This window comes from Sinohyriopsis cumingii, chromosome 6 (assembly GCF_028554795.1).
Source record: "Sinohyriopsis cumingii isolate HCF-2022 chromosome 6, ASM2855479v2, whole genome shotgun sequence".
NCBI classification, from domain to species: domain Eukaryota; kingdom Metazoa; phylum Mollusca; class Bivalvia; order Unionida; family Unionidae; genus Sinohyriopsis; species Sinohyriopsis cumingii.
The window spans coordinates 77501068-77511348 of record NC_142966.1 but is presented as its reverse complement, the minus strand read 5'-3'; the positions used below and the strand labels follow the sequence as shown (position 1 = coordinate 77511348).

The window sequence follows — 10281 nt, the reverse complement described above, 5'->3', positions numbered from 1 at the left end:
TTCAAGCTTTGTTAACTCTAATGCCATCTTGTATTTTAATTTCAATTTCTTTACTTTTATGTCAGAGTCTGATACAGACTTACTGATCGAAACCAAAAGACTTTTATCGAAAAAAGAATTCTTTTCCACCAAATGTTGCACCAAAATAATTTTTATTTCTTGCTTCGTTAAAGAAGCTTTTGCCTCAGAAAGTTCATATTTTCTGGCGAGTTGTATCAATTCGCCTTTTTTAAACAGTCCAACTGTTTCTGGGTAGTATTTGAAAGAAACATTTCCACTTTTGATGACGTTGTAAAAGAACTGTTGATTTAACTAAAAATTTCTAAAATGTGAAATAATACTTGGCATTTACAAATTCTCAAAAGCTAGGGGAGTTTAAATTTTAAAAAAAAGTTTTCTGATTTTTTTTAGCCAAAAGTCATATATCCCAAGGCTGAGGAACCCGATTTTCTTGTTACGTGTTTAGGCTCTTACAAAACGTAACAGAAAAGAGTGAAGAAAACAGGCTTTGTAAAATTTAACAAATTATTTATTTCCCGAGAAAAAAAATGTAAAAATGAGAAAAAAGAACTTACAGTTTTACGAATCAATTCCAAAAATAATCCAAGAATTAAAAAAGAAGTCCTAGTAATAAAAGGTCCTGAATGAAACTGAGTTCGAATCTCGATGAAATCCAAAATGGAAAACGATGACGTCTGTTGTAACATGTGAAGTGCTGCAGTGTCAACAGTCTCTTGTTGAATCACAGAAAATATTATTCCAGTTTTTGAATTCTGTATAAATTTCGATAAATGTCTTTGTCCAAGAAATAACTTAGAGCACTAGTATTTCCAGGGAAAACAAGTTTGAAATCCAAATAATTATAAGTAAATAAAATAATTAGCCCAAAACTGGTCACAACATAAAACACTTTAACTACTCAAGTATTAATGCAAAAATAATTATTCATTATCAAAACGTCAGTAATAAGTCCAACTACAACGCAAAACAGATTCCCAGATGGAGGTCAAGAGTTCATTCATCTGGGAAAACCAAAACTTTGTAACAATAAACACATGTTATTTGTCACGTACTCACAGTATGACCTTGACTTAACATAATAAGTCTTACTCTAAGAAAGAATAAAAATTTAAAACGTTGCTTGCTAAAACCCTTACTGGTTCTGAATCAAGGTTCAAGAACTAGGTCAGCATTAGAGTTAGTTGTTTACTTAAAAAATTAAAATAAAAATCAGTCAGAACTGAACTCTATTCCAGTAAATAAAGTTAGATTACAATAGCATATAATAAAATTGAAGAAAATTAAAACTAACAAACAAACAATTAAATTAAATCAAATATAAATTAAGTCAAATATACATAACACTTCACAATATATATATACATACATACATATATATATATATATATATATATATATATATATATATATATATATATATATATATATATATATATAGAGAGAGAGAGAGAGAGAGAGAGAGAGAGAGAGAGAGAGAGAGTATACACAAACACATGTGTGTTTGTGTGTGAGAGAGAGTGTGTATGTGTGTGTGTATGAGAGAGAGAGAGAGAGAGAGAGAGAGAAAGAGAGATCTGCAAGACGTTTTCCCTTGGCTTCTGCATTAAATAACATGTTCCATTACCTTGAGCTAAAATGATCGTATATTCGAATGTATCCATAACCTGATGTAATTGCCTCTAGGAATAATTTCCCACAGTGAAATTAACTTATCATGGTTTGCCCCTAGGAATAATTTCCCTTAGTGTAACTAAACTTATAATGGAATGAATGTGTGGCACCGAGAAGGACATTCCTTTATTTGATAATTGGAGAAACGAACACAAAGTTCGTTAAATCATTTCTGCGTTAGCTCTATTAATTTATTGACTTTATTAGTCTAGTCAAAGAAGATGGTATTTATTCTGGACCAGTACATAGTTGGTCGAACAATGTTTCGCTAATTAGAGTCATTAGTACCTATTTGGGGCATTGCTTAAAATCCGTTATCTCCCCTCACTTTTATGTCCTCGCTCGCTTACAGCGATTGCATTTTCATTTGGTCATTCTCTACGTCCGTATGTTCCCAGAAGCCTGAAGACAGGCTGCACAAAAGCTACTATGTTTGTTAAATATATATATATATATATATATATATATATATATATATATATATATATATATATATATATATATATATATTCTCTTGCTGAAATTTTCATTATGAACGCTGAATAAACTGACAACAATCTTCGACCTTACCAGAATTTTGACAGCAAGACACCATCAAGAAACTGACAGACGGCATCAAGAAAGGAAATTTTTCTCTTATCTTTTATTTACAAGTATTGTGCAGTTATATATCATTTTTACAGCTTTTTAGTCAATGCTCACAAAATATATCGGAGTTGGGAATGCCCGAATGGAATATGCAGAAATACAAGAGAGTTTTTCTGCCTGAAGAAATTTTTTCCTGAGGATAAATAAACTTTCTTTGTGGGGAAAAAGTAGCTTCGACGCAGAATTTAGGGAAGGTAGGGGTTGTAGAGTTACCATATCGCACATTCGAGAAAAATGGCTCGGAAATATCAACGAAATTCATTCGAAACCGTCTCTTGAAAAGATAAAATAAATGGTCAATGATCCGTATCAGAAGCGCTCTTGAGAAACTTTAGTTTCCTGTACCATCATCACCACCCCACATCGCCCTTATTATTTATAGAACCTACAACTCAGCAAGAATTCCAGTTTTCGTACTGATGCATTTCTTAAAGAAATATCAGTCTTTCAACTGCATCTACAAAAATGTATTTTTGTTTTATAGATTTGTAGTTGTCATTTACTAGGCAATAAACAATTTCCACAGAAATTCTGATGTAATTTCAAAGTAATTAAACCCGTCATTGTCAAAGTAATTAAACCCGTCATTAAACTGCTCTTACAGTGAACAAAAGGAAAATTGTCTTTTCTCAGTCTTCATTTCTTGATAACATGTAGTCTATTTTCGAGTTATTGATAAATCCAGTATGTTTAATTCTAAGACCAAGCAAACTTGGGTTGGCTGTCAATGTGTCAAACTTTGTACATTTGTTATTACTTAAGTACAATTATTCTCCAGTTGCTGTCCTCTTTAGTTGTACGAGTTGTATTTCATTTCCAAACAGGTCGAGGAAAACCTGAACGTTGACTTGTTGACTCTTGTTGACTCCTTTCAATTACATGTAATTTTATGAAGGTTCGATATTAGATGTTATTGAAGTATAACCTATTTAGAAAGCAAGTGAAATTGATTACTTTAAACCAATGCGTAACCTTTGTGTAAAGTAGGTTTTATCCATACATGTTTAGTTAAGTCTATTTTATAGGTATGGCAAGCATGTTAATAATTAATTATTGAAACTCGGGGCATTGTTCAATACAGTATCTGAGAATCATGATATTGTATTATAGGATTGGCCATGAACTGGACAAGGTCAAGTACGTAAATATAAAAAAAAAATCGTTTAAAACGGTGTCGTCATACCATGATAAACAATATGATCAATATAACATTAAATTTAAAATTAAATTTAAAAATCAATCAATTTATCCATCCAATCGTACATACATACATACATACATACATACATACATACATACATACATACATACATACATACATACGGAAATCACCTTCGGAGGACACAGATAAATTTATGAAATGGCTATTTAAGCTATTAACATTTAAATTCATCATCTACGGGATCAATTAGGTTGGCAATAACTGTCATGGCTCGTTGATCATGCATATCTCTCAGAAAAATTAGCTTGTTTTAAAATCTGCGAAAAGAAAAAGGACGACTTTAAGTAGATAGTATTAAGTTTCTGAGTTTTAAAATCAATCTACCATGGTATATGTACGGTGTGATAATTTGTCATATAACACCCAAACAGGGAACAAAATAATATTTCTTAACGTGCCGATTACAGTTTTAATCTATCCGAAGATATGTCTATCACGGGATCTATCTATCTATCTATCTTTCTCTCTCTCTCTCTCTCTCTCTCTATATATATATATATATATATATATATATATATATATATATATATATATATATATATATATGAGAGAGAGAGAGAGATTAAATATAGAGACGGATTTGATTCAGAGAGGGACAATCGCCATTTTGTGGCTTGAATACAACAATATAAATTGGTGTTCAATTACTCATTGATATTACCAAGGACATTGAATAAAGTCAGGTATGTCTTTTCTTTGGAGTCATATAGTGGAAAAGAAATCATTCAGACACCTATCTCCTGCCTATCATAATTGTGAATCTAACGCATACTGCTATCTTGGTATTTCAACGGTCAAAGCCATAACCTTGGGTAACTCGATAATACGCCTTAGTAAATAAAATATTTCATTTATAATAGGTGTCCTTTCTTCGCTGCCCATGGGAAGGACTTAGGTCTGAAATCTTTATTGCGAATAAATGTATTTGCCAAGCAAGTAAATGGGATAATTGATACATTGAACGTGTCAAAATGGTAAACGGTTTAAAACATTTTATGATATCAGTTAATCAAAGTAATCGTAACTTTAAAATAAAATAAAAACACATTTATTTTGAAGTCAAAACTCTTTCTGTTTAATTTTTGTAGTCCAAGAAAATAGTTAAAATGTACTTGATATCGACCCATTGTTACAATGAAATTGCGTTCTCAGACCAAACCAATTATTCGATATGAACTGAACTTTAAGTATTTCGCTGGTTTCATTTTATCTTAAACTGGTAAGTCCAAAGCAAATATAACAGCGTTATGAGAAGTTTACATGTGATTTTGCACACGTTTCGGACGCTGTTATTGCAGATAAATATCAGTTGGTCTTCTCCTATCAATTAATTATTTTTATAGTATTATTTCATTCTCATTCTTTGAATACCTTCCGTATCATTCGCGTCGATGGCCACCCGGTTTGTAGCAAGCTGCACTCAGGTTAAAATGTTCTAAATTCATATACGTTCTTAGTAACGTGCTGTTTTGGTTGCATGTTTTGCATTTCTTATACCATATATACTCACGTATAAGTTGAATCGAAATGCACAGACCCAGATCTGCTATGGCATAATTATCCGGCAAATCGTGATCTATGCAGTTTGTTGGGATTAATGTGGCAGGTTGGTAAGTTGTACAGAGAGGCAGCGTTAGGAGTACGCGGGGCCTAGGGCCGACCATGACCGTGCGGGGCCAGAGTATCGGTATCTCGATTGGTATGCTACTGCAAACACTGATTATATCTAGACTAGATCAACTTTCGCGATTTGCATGCATTACGTGCGGCCTGTATCAGCGTTTCCAATTTACCGGAGAATATAGCTTGACAAACTCATAAGGACGACCTTAGGCCTGAAGCGCGGGGCCCCCTCAAGAGCGGGGCCTGGAGCGGTCGCCCCACTTGCCACCCCCAAACGCCGGTCCTGGTTTTACAGATGCTACAAACATGGAAACATTAATTTTTTATTTATGTTTCTGTATCCACAAAAAGTCGTTGGTTTGTTTAGGTAGCCGCAATAGTTCAGTTGGTACAATGTCAGATTCGTAACTCATGGGTAGCGGGTTTTATACCCGCTCAGGCTAGACCGGGTTGTCTGCTTCGGTGTGTCCTTGGGAAAGGCACTTAACTCCGATTTCTTCCACAGGTTTAGGTCAAAAACATGTTAAAAGTACCGTTAAAATAAGGCATGTCAAACCCGATTGCAACCCCCCACCCAGGTAATATGTACTTTTTTCAGAAATGATTGATTCAATGGTTTTCTCTATCAACCATCAAACTATATAACAATTAAAAAGGAAACAGTTGCAGATGCTGTTTTCAGCAAGTACTCTTCTTTGTACAATATTAAATTATTCGCCTCGGTTGTGGTTGACTTACTGGAAAACTGACGGGTTGGCTTTAACCTAACTTTGAACGTATTATTGGATATGTACTGCCAAGAATATAGGAGCAACTTCCACTCCCTCGACTAACAGGAAGTGTTAGTGAAGGAACGTAATTACTTAAGTGTATTCAAAATCGCTTTCCTATGTCATCTTTAAAGATGATGTATACATTTTTTTTATTCAGTTTATCTTCACTGACTGAGATAGGTAGGTAAAGTTGAACCTATTTAATCCGGAATCCATTTATCCGCATGTCTCAACATTTTTGTACGACCATTATAGGGATTATCCATGTCATTAAATTACCTGCTAAACTGCTGGAAATAGTTAGGAATAAACATGTCCTGATTTAAGAGGTTTCAATATACACACATTATTCCAAAGTCGCCTCTCCTCGAATAAAGGGTGTACCCATAGCGGGGGATAAAAACCCGAATAATATATATATATATATATATATATATATATATATATATATATATATATATATATATATATATATATATATATATATATATATATATATATATATATATATACACACACACACACACACAGAGTCGATCTTGCAATCGGGAAATCATGCTTTTAATATGGTAATACTCGCCAAAATAAACGAAGAAATAAGTAATGACAATGATGTAAATGGATTATTCTTTTATTCTTAACAAATTGATTAAATATTATTATTTTATTGTTAACTACTTTGTTTTCTTACAATTAGTGCTCCACGATTTCGGGGTTTTTTGTGTGAAAAAAATCCGTAATTTTTCCAGTGTTTATGTTCAAACTTTCAAACCGGGAAGAAATTGGATTAAAACATAAAAAATAACTAGTAAGAAAAACTTATATGATTCTTTTTCATAATTAATTTTATGCACAATTTGCTAACGTTCATCATTGCCTATGAAAAGGTTTTTGAAAGGATAATTGTGTGCGTTCTGTGTGCAACAATCTCGCAGGGAGTTAGTGTAGAAGAAAATATGTACCCGGAAATTACTGGAAAGTGGTTTTTATAAACGAAGGTAAATTAGTTAAAACCGAATTCTTTTATTTAAAAAAAAAAAAAAACAGCAATCACCCCACCCACCCGGGTAATTTATCAGTGAAAATCACTAAAAACCGAAAAAGCGGAACACACCTTATAATGAACCTCAGACAAAGAACTCTAAAAAAGAATGCGGCCAATGTAAAGTTAAATTATAATAACTCAAGAATCTATATATGAAGTTATGGAGGTATATATATATATATATATATATATATATATATATATATATATATATATATATATATATATATATATATATATATATATATATATATATATATATATATATATATATATATATATATATTGGATATGTAATGGTGAGACCTTGTTTGAAAGTGTTATACTCGTACCTTGATTCATACAATCCATTTGGCGTTGTATAATTTTCACACACAATATTCACATATTCTTTTGTCCGTTCCTGTACCATTTCCAGAAATCTAATGAAACAATGGATGCACCATATGATGCAGAACTTTCATAATTCGTAAATAAAAACTCCCCAATAAGGATAATGTAAAATATTTCAAAAGTAAACGTACAAAATCCTGCAATCCACAGTTGGAGCAAGGGCGTCTGGTATGCTAAAGAAACAACAGAAGAACAATATAAAATTACATTCTAATAAACTACAGAACAATTGTATCATCATACGACCATAGTTATGGGGTCAGACGTCAAGAAAGTCCTCCCCTCTGTATTCCTGGAATCACTGGGTACGTCAAGAGTTTGAAGTAGCTTTTCAGGATTATTTTCCTCACCAACATTATCACTTAATGCTTCCTCCTCACTATCCACCTCCTCCTCAACCTCTTCTTCGCTTGAAGATATAATGACACTTATTGCCGAAGTAGTCTTTGTTTTTTCATCATTGTTTGTGTCCACTTGGTCGTCAATGATTTGTGCTTCACTTCTTGCAGTGTTCATAGGCGGTGTTACGGTTCCGGATTCATCGTCTTCGTTTACAAAAACTCCATGGTCTCCAGAATCTGCTTCTGTTCTGGATGAACTCTCTAACTCTATCTCCTCCACATATTCCTTAAACTCTGTTTTTCTCTGTTTACCCTTTCCCTTTCCGTCTGTATAGCTGTTTCGTGGGCTGCAGTCTTTGTATTCTGATTTTATTACCACACCCCTTGAATGTAGACTCTTTCTCTTTTTCGAAGTATTGGACAGAAGACCTTGACGTATGTGAAGTTCCCCTTGGGTCAAACCGTGGCTCGGGTGAGGGGAATATCTGATCATATCATTCTGAATGACGTCAAATGGAAAGTAATCTCTGGATTTCCGGAACCGACTTAAATTGAATTCTAGTTCCAATGTGAGATGCTTTTCAACTTTGGTAGGCGTTCCATGTTTGCTTAAAAGTTTTAGAGAATTCTTTATGCCTCCGACAGTATGCTGTTTATAAATAGAAGAATCCGTCATGGCTCCCTCACGAGATAGTTTGTTCTGCCTGTCATACAAGCTTTCAGGACTAATGCACAAAGAAGGTAAAGTCCCACTTCGGTCGAGGATATCATAAAATGGAGTTTTGGGCCTATTTTCTCTTCTGCTCAGAATAGATTTGGTTGAGTACAAGTGTCCTGGGGGAGATACTTGTCGCGGACCAGAATGCCATGTGGTATGAATGTACACACTTTTATAAGGGTTTAGATATGGCAACTGTTTTCTGTCGATATGATGTGACATACGTTCGCCTCTAACGTGCATTGACTGCTGCTTTTGTATGTCTGCGGGATTCAGTGCTTGCTTTAAACAACTGTGAGAACGACTCATATTCTCCCCCATGTTAATCTCTAACAATGTTGTCCTCCTTCGATCGGCCCTCGATAACAACCCAGGTATGAATCCTTCCGAATACTGAGAATGTTTTTGTATTTTACTCTCGGCTGCTGGATGGATTCTAGATTTTGGTCTTATCCCATCACCACTGGTGTGCACATCTTTGGAACTTAAATCCTGCATTTCGTCCATATATATATTCAAGAGCCGAGGCGATGGCGACTGTTGCGATGTTGTACTCGAAGAGTCTACACCAGAATCTGTTTCCGAGCTTCCTCTGCTTTTTACGGAATCTGACTTTCCATAGAAACTTGGTAGACTCTTTTCCCTCCTCCATACCTGTCTCACGAACGGTTTTAATTCCACAATCGGCAGCGCTTCCTTCTCTTTCGCCATGTTATCCAGTTTGAAAGAAACTTTAGGTCGCCTTAGTCTGGTCTGTTGTTGTACAACGGTTGTCGGGCCGTCTCTATATGCCATAGTTGCTGTACGTTAAATCATATTATAATAGCTTCAGACCTACCTTGATCGAGGCGACATAGTGATTAAAGCTCCATAGACTAATGAACTGTCAAGTATCGCACAGCCACTCGATGCCACAAGTTTAGTATTCCAACACGGTCAATTTATTACGTTCAATTCCAGTTAACACAGTATTGTATCGTGTCCTCGTACATGTTTGACAGGACTGCGATCAAACCATGAATTAAATATTCTCTAATCGAAACTGAACGTTATTTCAAAGCCGTTGATAGAGTACTTGATTCCGCATTCGATCATGAATATGAGTTAGATTACTGAAACGTGATACTTTAATACTTTCTGATCCCAAGTTATATTCTTCGTACTCCAGCTTGAGCCTTGAAGCCACTATTCACAAACTCTTTACCGAAGTCTGCTTTTCACAGATAAAATGTATGGTAAATTGACATATCACTCGCGACGAGAGGGAAGCCCTGCCCCCAATATTGTCCTGTGTAAATGTTGTGATCGAACGTTTACATTATTTGCCATTATTAAATAAATTTGTTTTGGATAACGGAATAAAAGAAGCGTATTCGCGACTTACCACTTCACAGCTGTCTTTTGAATTCAATACTCACTATGTAACAGTTCTTTAAGACTGTACAATTTCAGCCAAGATCTTCTATCAGCGTATCTGACCAATACAGGGGGAAGCGTCGAACCAATGCGCTAAACAATAATCCTGTTAATCGATAGTGTGTGTATACTGGATACGAGGTGTATATGACATTGTCTGATTACAAAATGTTTAAGGTTCATCATTGAAAAATATCATACCGTTTTATTTCAAGATATCGACTTATGCATATAAATATATAATTATTCAATACACGCACACCGAACCCCTAAAGGCATTGTTTCTATATTATTCTTGTTCATTATATCTGTGATAATCACGCTTGCCTACCAACAGTACGCCTTATAAATCTTTTATTCTCTCCAAAGTACAATACAAACTGCACAGTAATGGTATGCAATTAAAAGAA

General features: G+C 34.3%; 1 protein-coding gene across 1 annotated transcript; it reads right to left on the bottom strand.

The window, feature by feature from the left end:
* Positions 1 to 6573: 6573 nt before the first annotated feature.
* On the bottom strand, positions 6574 to 9924 carry LOC149797266 (uncharacterized). Its single transcript, XM_089961974.1, has one exon. The coding sequence runs from the start codon at positions 9248 to 9250 to the stop codon at positions 7634 to 7636; it is 1617 nt and encodes a 538-aa protein (XP_089818100.1). The 5' UTR covers positions 9251 to 9924; the 3' UTR covers positions 6574 to 7633.
* Between the last annotated feature and the right edge of the window lie 357 nt (positions 9925 to 10281).

Bases quoted from the DNA above. Each gene is read 5' to 3' on its own strand.
- LOC149797266 (XM_089961974.1), bottom strand. From the start codon at position 9,250: ATGGCATATAGAGACGGCCCGACAACCGTTGTACAACAACAGACCAGA.